Source organism: Carcharodon carcharias, chromosome 19 (assembly GCF_017639515.1).
Source record: "Carcharodon carcharias isolate sCarCar2 chromosome 19, sCarCar2.pri, whole genome shotgun sequence".
Taxonomy (NCBI): Eukaryota; Metazoa; Chordata; class Chondrichthyes; order Lamniformes; family Lamnidae; genus Carcharodon; species Carcharodon carcharias.
The window spans coordinates 85,135,578-85,149,493 of NC_054485.1; the positions used below are offsets into that span (position 1 = coordinate 85,135,578).

The window sequence follows — 13,916 nt, forward strand, 5'->3', positions numbered from 1 at the left end:
AGCAAGGCCATTCTTCCCGGGCGCCCTGAGCCAATATTTGCCCCCTCAACCAAACGTCGCTGCCATAAACGACCTGGGCCATCATCGTACGGCCTTTGGCGGGATCTTGCTGCGTGCAGACCGGCTGCCGCATTTGCTACATCACAACAAGTGACTGCACTTTAAATGCGCTAATTTAAATGCAGGTCCCTTCACTTTCACAAGGGCGGGAGCTCATTTCACGCACGTGCTGCTTGGGGGATTGCAGCTCGACAAGACTGCGCGGCCTAGACTGTTTCCCCAGAATTTTCACCCGCTCGGACTGGTGTCCCTGGCCTTTGGTTCAAATCTTAAACTAGCCTATGCTATGCCCGACCTGTTTGGCAAGCTAACCAAATGGCCTTTATATGCTCCTCTCATGTGTCTTGTAGAGGATGAATGAGCCCAAGAAATTCATTAGCTCCCCTCATCACCCAGCAACTCACTGTGAAGTTGGGAGAGGGACATTCACTTCCTCCTCACATTCAGAATGTTCCCTGAAAATGTAACTTTAGACGGGTCCGAAGTTATACTGGAGCAGCTGTGAACTGGCAGCTGTGGGAGGCCGGCCTTTGTGGGCGAGGGGTGGGTGGAGGTGGGGGAGAGGCGAGGCTGGAGAGGGGCATCTCACCCGCCTGGCGTTCAGGGGGCCGAGTGTGACCTGCTCCTCCTATCGACTTCCCGCTTTGGAGCAGTGCTGACCCTGACCCCAGCCCTGGCCTCAGTCTGGAACACGGGTGAATTCGAAATGGGGGGGTGGGGATGGGTGGGGAGGGTAAACCCACCTTGGGAGCCGCTCTCCGCGGCTTCAGATGTGTTTCCCCGGCAAAGGTGCCAAAGGAATCCCTCAGAGGAGGAATCTCGGTGGTGGGGCAGTGGGACTGATGATTTCCCTGTGCGCCCGATCCCTCTGATCTCTCGGCTGCTTCCCTGGGCTTTCCGTCAGGTTGACGCTGGGGAAAACCCTTGGGAAGAAAACTGGCGCCAGTGCGTCCTGGGGCTCTGACCCCTGGCTGCATGATAATTGTAACCTCTCTGTGCGAAAGCCCATTCAGCTGGGCTGACACATGTTCAAAACGGGGCTCAGAGACTTTCCAGATGCAAAGTGGTGACCAACTCCAACGTTGAAGTGGTCAGGGGTCAGGGGTCACTTATTAACAGGATAGTGACTGGACCCTCTCCTCCTCTCACTCTCTTATGTGCTGATGCCTGTCATCTCAATGTAACCCCTTCAAGTCCAGCCCCTTGCATGGACCCTGATTTTAACCTTTCCAACATTGGCAGCCGTGCTTTCAGCAGCCTGGGCCTGGGGTGTTCTGGAATTCCCTCCATAAACCTCTCTGCCTCTCTGGGACATGTTTTAAAACCCAGCAATATCTTCTTCTGTGGCTCAGTGTCATGTTTTGTTTGGTAGTGCTCTTGTGAAGCACCTTGGGATGTTTTATCATGTTAAAGGTGCTACAAAAATGAAAGTTGTTGATGTATTTAACCCTCTCTCTCTCACTTTCCTGCAGGGTACTGCTGGTCCTAAAGGACAGCGAGGTGTTACTGGTCCTCCTGGTATTCCTGTAAGTTGAACCTCCTGATGGTCTCTGCACACTTGGCTCTAGTGGATAGGGTTTGAGCTAGGCATTGACTCCACCTGAGAACGCCTAGACAGTCTCCAATGGCTCAGCTTGCCCACTTGTCTCTCTGCTGCGTTGAAATCTCCAGTTATCTATCCACTCCTCAATTGAGGCTCCAGAAATCTCCCATTTAGTGGAAACCTAGAGTTTCCATAGAGCCTTCCTGAGGTAGAAGGGAGCCTGGGATTGATTGGCCCTGCGGTGAGACCATGGACCCATCAACTGGTATTCTTCCATTAAAACCTGGGCGAGACAATTGGTATCTCCTTCCAGGAACCAGGCATTAGCCCCAATTTGAAGTAGATTAGCCATCTCACTTGGTGAGGCTATGGAGCTGGCTGAGCATAAAGACAGATAATAACTGGTGTAGCTAAAAAAGTAGCACAAGCTGTACTGGAACAGTAGAGGGAGCTTTACTCTGTATCTAACCCTGTGCTGTACCTGTCCTGGGAGTGTTTGATGGGGACAGTGTAGAGGGAGCTTTACTTTGTATCTAACCCCGTGCTGTACCTGTCCTGGGAGTGTTTGATACGGACAGTGTAGAGGGAGCTTTACTCTGTATCTAACCCCGTGCTGTACCTGTCCTGGGAGTGTTTGATGGGGACAGTGTAGAGGGAGCTTTACTCTCTAACCCCATGCTGTACCTGTCCTGGGAGTGTTTGATGGGACAGTGTAGAGGGAGCTTTACTCTGTATCTAACCCTGTGCTGTAACTGTCCTGGGAGTGTTTGATGGGACAGTGTAGAGGAAGCTTTACTCTGTATCTAACCCGTGCTGTACCTGTCCTGGGAGTGTTTGATGGGACAGTGTAGAGGGAGCTTTACTTTGTATCTAACCCCGTGCTGTACCTGTCCTGGGAGTGTTTGATACGGACAGTGTAGAGGGAGCTTTACTCTGTATCTAACTCCGTGCTGTACCTGTCCTGGGAGTGTTTGGTAGGGACAGTGTAGAGGGAGCTTTACTCTGTATCTAACCCCGTGCTGTACCTGTCCTGGGAGTGTTTGATGGGGCAGTGTAGAGGGAGCTTTACTCTGTATCTAACCCTGTGCTGTACCTGTCCTGGGAGTGTTTGATGGGACAGTGTAGAGGAAGCTTTACTCTGTATCTAACCCTGTGCTGTACCTGTCCTGGGAGTGTTTGATAGGGACAGTGTAGAGGGAGCTTTACTCTGTATCTAACCCTGTGCTGTACCTGTCCTGGGAGTGTTTGATGGGGACAGTGTAGAGGGAGCTTTTCTCTGTATCTAATCCCGTGCTGTACCTGCCCTGGGTGTGCTATATGAGACAGCGTAGAGGAAACTAGTTCAGTTTTTATCACTGTATTAAAGACAGAGGCAGCAGGTTTCCTGACAATGGCGATCTTTGCTGGGAGTGCTAGGGGACTGAAAAAGCACTCAGACCCGACTCGAGCTTGTACTTTGGGGGATACCTTCGCAAAGGTCTGGAGGGACAGGCCTAGCCTCCAGTGCTCACTCTCTGTTTCGTCTCCACAGGGTCCACCAGGCGAAGTCATTCAACCACTGCCCATCCAGAGGCGCAAAAAGAGCAAACGCTCGGTGTCCATCGACGGGAGTCAGATCGAGCCAGACGAGGGGGTGATGGGAGACGAAATCCTCGACTATTCCGATGGCATGGAGGAAATCTTCGGGTCGCTGAACTCGTTAAAGGTGGAGATCGAGCAGATGCGGCACCCCATCGGAACGAAGGAAAACCCGGCACGCACCTGCAGAGACCTGCAGCTCTGCCACGAAGAATACAAGGATGGTGGGTCCCTGTGGAGTCATAAACCTTACTGTCAGCATGGCACTGCCACTCCAACAGTGCTGCACTCCCTCAGTACTGACCTCCTGACTGTGCAGCTCTCCCTCAGTACTGCCCCTCTGACATTGCAGCACTCCCTCAGTACTGTCCCTCCAACAGTGCAGCACTCCCTCAGTACTGAGCCTCTGTCAGTGCAGTACTCCCTCAGTACTGACCCTCTGACAGTGCAGCACTCCCTCAGTACTGCCCCTCTGACAGTGCAGCACTCCCTCAGTACTGTCCCTCCAACAGTGCAGCACTCCCTCAGTACTGAGCCTCTGTCAGTGCAGTACTCCCTCAGTACTGACCCTCTGACAGTGCAGCACTCCCTCAGTACTGCCCCTCTGACAGTGCAGCTCTCCCTCAGTACTGCCCCTCTGACATTGCAGCACTCCCTCAGTACTGTCCCTCCAACAGTGCAGCACTCCCTCAGTACTGAGCCTCTGTCAGTGCAGTACTCCCTCAGTACTGACCCTCTGACAGTGCAGCACTCCCTCAGTACTGCCCCTCTGACAGTGCAGCTCTCCCTCAGTACTGACCCTCTGACAGTGCAGCACTCCCTCGGTACTGAGCCTCTGTCAGTGCAGCACTCCCTCAGTGCTGACCCTCTGACAGTGCAGCACTCCCTCAGTACTGACCCTCTGACAGTGCAGCACTCCCTCAGTACTGACCCTCTGACAGTGCAGCACTCCCTCAGTACTGACCATCTGACAGTGCAGCACTCCCTCAGTACTGACCCTCTGACTGTAGTTGAACCCAAGTGTCTGAGGCTCAGAGATGAGAGTGTTATCTACACAATGAGCTGAGCTGACATTTCTGTATTGACACATTAAGAAACCTGCCCTGAGCCCCACATTCAGAATGCCTTTAATCGCAGGGATTAATGTGAAGCAGTTCAGGCTCTGCAGCTCAAACAGCAAGCAGCCCACAGTCTCTGCTTGTGACTGAACCGGTCCAACTCCACTGAACGGGCTGTCAGGGAGACTAGAAACTTGCATTCTGCTCCTGACCACCTGTCTCCGTGCAACCACCCCCTGCTCCGAGAGCCTCCACACCCCATGACTTCTCCAGCCTCCGGAACACCGTCCCCTCCGCATTCCCTGTGACCCAGCTGCAAGACGCAGACGTCACGTAAAGTCGAGGTCAGAGCCGACTGTGACACTTTCTAGAGGCAAATAGTCCAGAGCTGCTCAGTCTAGATCCCCATTTGAAGAAAGCAGGAGAACCGTAGAGTATTCAATATTCCTCTCTGAGCCAACGAGCAGCTTAAACAGATTAAGTGACCATTGGTTCTTTCTGCTGCTTTTGTCTTTTTGGGATCTTGCTATGTGTAATATGGTGACTGTGCCTGTCCCGGCTGACTGCATGTCCATTAGTGGTGATGTACTTTATCTCACCCTGTTCTTCTGAATGCTTTAGGCCGAGTTGTTTATATCCCTAGACTTCATGAACTGGTTGTGGTTTTTACCCTGTGCTCTCTCTCTCTCTCTCTCTCTCACTCCTCTTCACCCCTTGCCCCACCCTCTCAGGTGAATATTGGGTTGACCCGAACCAGGGCTGCGCAGCCGACTCCTTCTTGGTTTACTGTAACTTCACCGCTGGTGGAGAGACCTGTATCTTCCCAGACAAGAAATCGCAAGGGGTGAGTGGGACTCGACAGGCACAGGACAAACCTTAGCCCTTCTGTACATTTAGTCCCATCCATACACACCTACACCCACACCGTCCCTCCATCTCTCTCCCTTCCCCTCTCTCTGTCCCTTCCCCTCTCTCCCTTCCCCTCTCTCTCTCTCTTCCCCTCGCTCTCTCCCTGCCCTCTCTCCCTCCCCTCTCTCTCTCCTTCCCTCCCCCATCTCTCTCTCCTGCTGTAATTCATCCCCTATCTCTCCCTCCCCCATCTCTGTCTCCGTCCCCACCTCTCTCTCCCTCCCCCTCCCTTCCCCTCTCTCTCCCTGCCCTCTCTTTCTCCCTCCCTCTCTTTCTCTCTCCCCCTCTCCCATCTCTCCCACCCTCCCCTCTCTCACTCCCTCCCTCTCTCTCCCTCCCCCTCCCCCTTCCCCTCTCACTCCCGCTCTCCCCTCTCTCTCACTCCCTGCCTCTCTCTCTCCCCCTCTCGCTTCCTCCCCCTCATACTCCATCCCCTCTCTCTTTCCCTCCAAACTCTCTCTCTACCTCTCCCGCCCCCATCTCTCCCTCCCTCCCCACCCTCTCTCTCCCTCCCCATCACTACCTCCCCTCTTTCTCTCTTACTTGCTACCCTCCCTCTCCCTCTGTCTCCCTCCCCCTTGATCTTCTCCCCTTTGCTCCCGCTCCCCCTCGCTCCCTCCTCCCTTGCTCGCACCCGCCCTCACTCCCCCCACCCTCTATCTCCCCCTACTTATCCCTCCTCCCTCTCTATCCCTCCACTCTTTCCCTCTCCTCACTCGCCCTTTCCCCCTCCCTCCCCCCTCCCCCCTCACCCCTTGCTTCCTCTCCCCCCTTCACTCCCTTCCCCTTCACTCCCTTCCCCTTCACTCCCTTCCCCTTCACTCCCTTCCCCTTCACTCCCTTCCCCTTCACTCCCTTCCCCTTCACTCCCTTCCCCTTCACTCCCTTCCCCTTCACTCCCTTCCCCTTCACTCCCTTCCTCCCTCACTCCCTTCCCCTTCACTCCCTTCCCCTTCACTCCCTTCCTCCCTCACTCCCTTCCCCTTCACTCCCTTCCCCTTCACTCCCTTCCCCTTCACTCCCTTCCCCTTCACTCCCTTCCCCTTCACTCCCTTCCCCTTCACTCCCTTCCCCTTCACTCCCTTCCCCTTCACTCCCTTCCCCTTCACTCCCTTCCCCTTCACTCCCTTCCCCTTCACTCCCTTCCCCTTCACTCCCTTCCCCTTCACTCCCTTCCCCTTCACTCCCTTCCCCTTCACTCCCTTCCCCTTCACTCCCTTCCCCTTCACTCCCTTCCCCTTCACTCCCTTCCCCTTCACTCCCTTCCCCTTCACTCCCTTCCCCCCTCACTCCCTTCCCCTTCACTCCCTTCCCCTTCACTCCCTTCCCCTTCACTCCCTTCCCCTTCACTCCCTTCCCCTTCACTCCCTTCCCCTTCACTCCCTTCCCCTTCACTCCCTTCCCCTTCACTCCCTTCCCCTTCACTCCCTTCCCCTTCACTCCCTTCCCCTTCACTCCCTTCCCCCCCTCACTCCCTTCCCCCACCCTTGGTCCCTTCCCCCACCCTCGGTCCCTTTCCCCCTCCTCGCTCCCTTCCTCCCCTCGCCCTCCCTTTACCCTCATGCAACCCGTCTCTTTCTGTCCAGCACCATTTGACTCCCTCCACCCCGTTTCATTTTCTCTCTGTCCCTCCCTCTTGTTACAGCTTCCACCTTCCTCCCCCTCCCTCTCTCTGCCCTCTTTCTTCCCCCACTTCACTCTACCCCTCTCTTTATCTCTTCCTGCTCCATCTCATTCCTCCCTCTGTCTCTTCATCTCTCTTTCTTCGCCTTGCTCCCCTCTCAGTGTCTCACTCTCTCTCCATCACCCTCCCTCTCGTTCCCCCGCTCAATTTCACTCTTCCCCCGGGGGATGGGGAATACTGGGCGGGGACCCCTGAGCAATAGTGGGTATTGCTGACGGGAGAGTGGGGAATGTAGGCGGAGGGCAGGGAATGTGGGCGGGAGGGTGGGGAATATGGACTAGGATTGCGGGGAATGTGGACTGGGAGGGCGGGGATTATGGACTGGGACGGCAGGGAATGTGGACTGGGAGGGCGGGGAATGTGGACTGGGAGGGCGGGGAATGTGGACTGGGAGGGCGGGGAATGTGGACTGGGAGGGCGGGGAATGTGGACTGGGAGGGCGGGGAATGTGGACTGGGAGGGCGGGGAATGTGGACTGGGAGGGCGGGGAATGTGGATGGGAGGGCGGGGATTATGGACTGGGGGGGCGGGGAATGTGGACTGGAGGGCAGGGAATGTGGACTAGGATTGCGGGGAATGTGGACTAGGATTGCGGGGAATGTGGATGGGAGGGAGGGGAATGTGAACTGGGAGGGAGGGGAATGTGAACTGGGAGGGAGGGGAATGTGGACTGGGAGGGAGGGGAATGTGGACTGGGATTGCGGGGAATGTTGACTGGGAGGGAGGGGAATGTGAACTGGGAGGGAGGGGAATGTGAACTGGGAGGGAGGGGAATGTGGACTGGGAGGGAGGGGAATGTGGACTGGGATTGCGGGGAATGTTGACTGGGAGGGAGGGGAATGTGAACTGGGAGGGAGGGGAATGTGAACTGGGAGGGAGGGGAATGTGGACTGGGAGGGAGGGGAATGTGGACTGGGATTGCGGGGAATGTTGACTGGGAGGGAGGGGAATGTGAACTGGGAGGGAGGGGAATGTGAACTGGGAGGGAGGGGAATGTGGACTGGGATTGCGGGGAATGTGGACGGGAGGGCGGCGAATGTGGACTGCGATTGCGGGGAATGTGGACGGGAGGCCGGGGAATGTGGACGGGAGGCCGGGGAATGTGGACGGGAGGGCGGGGAATGTGGACGGGAGGACGGGGAATGTGGACGGGAGGCCGGGGAATGTGGATGGGAGGGTGGGGAATATGGATGGGAGGGAAGAGTTCGCTAGATGGTTTGGACCGTGTCATGTTGTGATTGTTGATCTACAGGTGAAGATGTCTTCCTGGAACAATGAGTATCCTGGGGCCTGGTTCAGCGAGTTCAAACGGGGAACACAGGTAAGAAACAGTAGCTGCTTGGGACAAGGGAAGACGGGGGAGAGGGGGCTAGAGCACTGAGCTGTGAGACACACATGATGTGAGTCTCTAAGATAACAAAGTGTTTGCGTCCAGGCACACCCTGTGTCCACTGGATCATCGAGCACAACAGTGGAAAGAGGATGAGAGGGGGCTTGTGCTCTGAGACAGTCTGTCACATGACAGCTGTTCCAGGGAAAACACCAATAAACAATCATCTGAAAATGGTATCTTTACGTGCACACAAAGATATACCTACATACGTGTGTGTGTGTGTGTGTGTGTGTGTGTGTTATATGTACATGTATGTTTGCATATGTGGTCACCTACTACATCAATTTGCCTCAATGCCCCAAGGCCCTTCAGAGGAACAGAATCAGAAAGATGTGGCATCAAACCAAAGAGCAGACTGGTGATCAAACTCTCTATCGAAATGGGGGGTGTCATGGGGCATCTTCGCAAAGGTGAAATCAGTGCTTAGGAAACTGAGTTTGTGGCGGGGTACATATGTGTGTGTGTGTGTGTGTCTCTGTGGTGTGTGTGTGTGTGTGTGTCTGTTGCTGTGTCTCTATATTTTTATGCATGTATCTCTGTCTGTACATTTTTGTGTGTGTGAGAGTCTGTCTCTGTGTCTTTGTACATTTGTGTGTGTGGTGTGTCTGTCCGTCTCTGTATATTTGTGCATGTATGTGTCACTGGGTCTGTTCAGTCTGACTCTGAGTTTGTATCTGAGTGTGTGTCTGCATCTGTGTGTCTGTGTTTGTATCTGTCAATCTTTGTGTATCTGTATATTTGTCTGTATGTGTTTCACTATATTTGTGTCTGTTTCTGTGTTTATATCTCCTGTGCCTGTGTGTGTGTCTGACTGTGTGTGCCCATGTTTGCATGTGTCTGCCTCTGTGTTTGTGTCTCTGTGTGTCTGTGTGCCTGTGTTTGCATGTGTGTTTCTGTCTCTGAACGTCTGTGTTTCTGTGTGTGTGTGTGTGTGTGTGTGTGTGTGTGTGTCTGTCTGTGTGTTTGTATCTCTGTGCACCTGTGTCTGTTTATAATGAGCATAGGTGAGTGGCTGAGAACACACCAAAGAAAATACAAGGAAGAACTAATCTGCAGGAGAGGCAGGGTCAAATAAATTCAATGCCCAAGGTATAATTTCACACAGGAATCAGTATTAAATCCCATGCCTCTCCTGTTGTCCCATTTTCCCTATGTTTAATCTGTTCAATTACTTCCCCAAGACCTGTTGAAATCTAACTTCAGTTTTTGCTTATTTTCGAACTTCTGCACGCAAATATAAACTTTGTCCTACATTTTAACCCTTCTGGTCTTGAAGATGTGGCTTGTGATGTGCTGGCAGCCTGACCTCCAAACCAGCCTCCCCAACCTCCCCAACAGCCCCCCCACTCCCACACCCACCCCCGGGAATTAGTACTGGGGAGCGCAGTGGTTTCAGATGTCCAGTTAAACCGAGGCCCTGTCTCTCTCCCTCTCTCTCCACTTAGGACTATGTTAGAGATTCCAACTTGCACGAGTCAAGAATGAGCAGGCAATTCTCAGTGCCTTGGACAGCATTCTTCCCTCACCTAAAATGACCAGTAAAATCAGATTGTGGTCTCGTTGCTGGTTGTAGGTGTGCACCATAGCTACAGTGTTTGCCAGCGTAACAAGTAATTGTGCCTCAAAGATATCGATGAGATATGAAGGGAGCAATTTTAACCTAACCCGATTGTGGGGCAGCTGAAGGCACTGGGGTGACACTGTTTTAGGCCCACGCTCATGCACCCCCATTCTACCCTCCGTAAACCTGAGGTCATCCAAAACTCTGCAACCTGTGTCCTAACTCGCATCAAAAACCAAGCTATGCCAGTAGTGATAGAGTTGATCTGTAGCCCCTTCATGGATGGAGGCTTTAAGTTTATTTGCATTTGGGAAATTCCTCGATGGGCACTGTGTAGTTCAATTAAAAGTGGCTCCCTTCCCTTTAAGAGGAACTATCATCATGCTCCCCACAATAAGATGCCATCCTGGTTGGTTATTTAATGTCTTCTGTTGAAGTACGGTTTCATTTAATCAGGTACGGGTTCCTATGACAACCATGTATCACTTGTTCTCATACCTGAGATAGGTCTGGGTCCCAACTTTTCCAGTCTCTGTTCTGTAGAGCACATACCAGCAAGGAATCTAAAAAATTTAACAGTAAAATAAGTTCCTGTGGAACTGGGACGTGGCTCATCATCTGGGTGCCGTCAAACTTCGAATCAGACTGTAGGTTTTGGTCTCACGATACTCAAGAGGATCGCTCGCCTCATCTCTTCCCCCGTACTATTGTTCACTTGAAAGAAGTACATGAGGCATTCTATGTATTGAGACCAATCATCTGTGACAGGTTCAAAAGGATCAATTCCCCCAAATTGTGGCATTTTGAGAGGGGATAACTTCTTCAATTCTAACGGAGCTTGCTATTTATATCACTGGGCCGATTTCTTCCTAACTTGATTTCTTCTGTTCAATCCTCATCAACAGTTTGTTGTAGGGTGGCTGGGTTGTACTATTAATGATAGAGTTGATCTGGAGGACTTTTGGGTGGAAACTTTAAGTTTATTTACAATATATTCAACAGCAACCACATGTGTGCTTTCAACTCCAACTCTACACTGGCTACTGAGGTAGCCTGCACTACTCTCCTATTGGTTAATACAGGTCATGTGATCTTGCCTCACAAGTCTTATTCTTAAAGGTACATTTCACACTAACTAAAGCCATAATTACTACAGACTCCAAGTCAAGCAACGTCTTGAATTTAAAATCCTCATCATTGTTTTCAAATCCCTCACTCGCCCCCTCCCTACCTCTGTAATCTCCTCTGGCTCCACATCCCTGCGAGATAGCTGCACTACTCTAATTCTGGTCTCTTTGGCGCTCCAGACCATAATCGCTCCACCACCGGTGACCTGGACCCCGAGCTCTGGAATTCCCTCCCTGCACCTCTCCACCTTGCCACCTGGCCTCCCTCCTGAAAGACGCTCCTTAAAACCTACCTCTTTGACCAAGCTCTTGGTCACGTGACCTGGTATCTCCTAGGCTGGCTCAATCTAGTACATTGTTTTATGATACTCCTGAGAAGCACCTTGGGGCATTATATTGTGTTAAAGGCGTTATATAAATATAAGTTCCTGTTGTTAACAGTAACACTAGAGTGTTGCAGGGCGTGAGTTGATGGTGCACGGTCTTGGTGTGTGTGTGTGTGTGCGTGTGTGAAGAGCGAAGGTGTTTTCTCTCACCCATTGTGGTAGTGGAGCCTCCAACAGGTTCATTTTCCATCGGTTCGGTTCCAACTGAGGAATTTCCGTAGAACATCACAGAGCAAATTCAGGGCTGTTAACCCCTTCCCTTCTGGCTTCAGCTGTCTCTGTCAGAAATGGGGGAAATGTTTCAAACATGCTTTTTTTTTCTATTCATTCACGAGATGTGGGCGTCGCTGGCTGGGCCAGCATTTATTGCCTATCACTAGTTACCCTTGAGAAGGTGGAGGTGAGCTTCCTTCTTGAACCGCTGCAGACCACGTGGTGTAGGTACTCCCACAGTGCTGTTAGGGAGGGAGTTCCAGGGTTTTGACCCAGCGACAGTGAAGGAACGATGATATATTTCTAAGTCAGGATTGTGAGTGGCTTGGAGGGGAACTTCCAGGTGGTGGTGTTCCCATGTGTCTGCTGCCTTGTCCTTCTAGGTGGTAGAGGCCATGCAACTCTCACTTCCAAGTCTAAAAGGGTGTGGGTTCAAGTCCAAATCCAGGAATCTGAGCCAATAATATGGGCGAACATTATCAATTCAACACTGAGGCAGTGCTGCACTATCAGAGGGTCAGTACTGAGGGAGTGCTGCATTGTTGCAGGGTCAATACTGAGGGAGTGCTGCATTGTCGGAGGGTCAATACTGAGGGAGTGCTGCATTGTCGGAGGGTCAATACTGAGGGAGTGCTGCATTGTCGGAGGGTCAATACTGAGGGAGTGCTGCATTGTCGGAGGGTCAATACTGAGGGAGTGCTGCATTGTCGGAGGGTCAATACTGAAGGAGTGCTGCACTGTCGGAGGGCCAATACTGAGGGAGCGTTGCATTGTCGGAGGGCCAATACTGAGGGAGTGCTGCATTGTCGGAGGGCCAATACTGAGGGAGTGCTGCACTGTTGGAGGGCCAATACTGAGGGAGTGTTGCATTGTTGGAGAGCCAATATGAGGGAGTGCTGCATTGTCGGAGGGTCAATACTGTGGGAGTGCTGCACTGTCGGAGGGCCAATACTGAGGGAGTGCTGCACTGTCGGAGGGTCAATACTGAGGGAGTGTTGCATTGTCGGAGGGCCAATACTGAGGGAGTGCTGCATTGTTGGAGGGTCAGTACTGAGGGAGTACTGCACTGTCGGAGGGTCAGCACTGAGGGAGCGCTGCATTGTCGGAGGGTCAGTACAGAGGGAGTGCTGTACTGTCAGAAGGTCAGTACTGAGGGAGTGCTGCACTGTCGAAGGGTCAATACTGAGGGAGTGCTGCATTGTCGGAGGGTCAGTACTGAGGGAGTGCTGCACTGTTGGAGGATTAGTACTGAGGGAGTGCTGCATTGTCAGAGGGTCAATACTGAGGGAGTGCTGCATTGTCAGAGGGTCAATGCGGAGGGAGTGCAGCACTGTCAGAGGGTCAGAACTGAGGGAGAGCAGCAGTGTTAGAGGGAGAGTACTGAGGGAGTGACGCACTATCAGAAAGTCAGCATTGAGGGAGTGCTGCACAGTTGGAGGTGCCATCTTTTGGGTGCGATATTAAACTGAGGCCTGATTGCCCATTGAGCTGGACATAAAATACTTGTTGGCCACTATTTCTAAGATGACCTGGAGTCTTCTCCTTGGTGTTCTGTGGGTCAATATGTTTGTGGGATCTTTCTGTGCACAATTGGATGGTGTGTTTCCTACATGACAACAGTGGACTAAACGTTATTAAATGCTTCATTGTCTGACAAAGCACTTTGGGACACCCTGAGGGACTGGACGGTGTGATATAATGGCAATCTCTTTCTTCCCACCCCCCACCGCCTCCTGCAGCTCTCCTACGTGGACTCAAACAGTAACCCCATCGGCGTTGTCCAAATGACCTTCCTGAGGCTGCTAAGTGTGTCAGCTCGCCAGAACTTCACCTATCACTGCCATCGCTCCGTTGCCTGGTACAACCTGGCAGCTGACAACTACGACAAGGCCATGCGTTTCCTGGGATCCAACGACGAGGAGATGTCCTTCGATAACAACCCCTACATCAAAGCCATTGTGGATGGCTGCGCGGTCAGTCTCAGTGCTCACCACCTTCACAATCTTCTCCGTGGGTCTGTGAAACGCAGTTATTGAACGTGAAAGGAGTCAGGAATCATTCTGTAACAAGTGTCAAAATGATCCAAAATGCACCCATAGACTGAAATTGGGTTGAAGTCTTTAATGGGACAGTGTAGAGGGAGCTTTACTCTGTATCTAACCCCGTGCTGTACCTGTCCTGGGAGTGTTTGATGTGACAGTGTAGAGGGAGCTTTACTCTGTATCTAACCCCGTGCTGTACCTGTCCTGGGAGTGTTTGATGGGGACAGTGTAGAGGGAGCTTTACTCTGTATCTAACCCTGTGCTGTACCTGTCCTGGGAGTGTTTGATGGGGACAGTGTAGAGGGAGCTTTACTCTGTATCTAACCCCGTGCTGTACCTGCCCTGGGAGTGTTTGATGGGGA

General features: G+C 52.5%; 1 protein-coding gene across 3 annotated transcripts in view; it reads left to right on the forward strand.

Annotated features, from left to right (window-relative positions):
* Positions 1 to 13,916, forward strand: part of LOC121291462 (collagen alpha-1(V) chain-like) — a 339,607-nt gene that overhangs the window by 321,956 nt on the left and 3,735 nt on the right. For all 3 annotated transcript variants that reach the window (XM_041212673.1, XM_041212674.1, XM_041212675.1), the window contains 5 exons: positions 1,533 to 1,586; positions 3,135 to 3,405; positions 4,971 to 5,083; positions 8,085 to 8,153; positions 13,252 to 13,485. In XM_041212673.1, the coding sequence (XP_041068607.1) occupies positions 1,533 to 1,586; positions 3,135 to 3,405; positions 4,971 to 5,083; positions 8,085 to 8,153; positions 13,252 to 13,485 (741 nt within the window). The remainder of the gene's footprint in view (positions 1 to 1,532; positions 1,587 to 3,134; positions 3,406 to 4,970; positions 5,084 to 8,084; positions 8,154 to 13,251; positions 13,486 to 13,916) is intronic.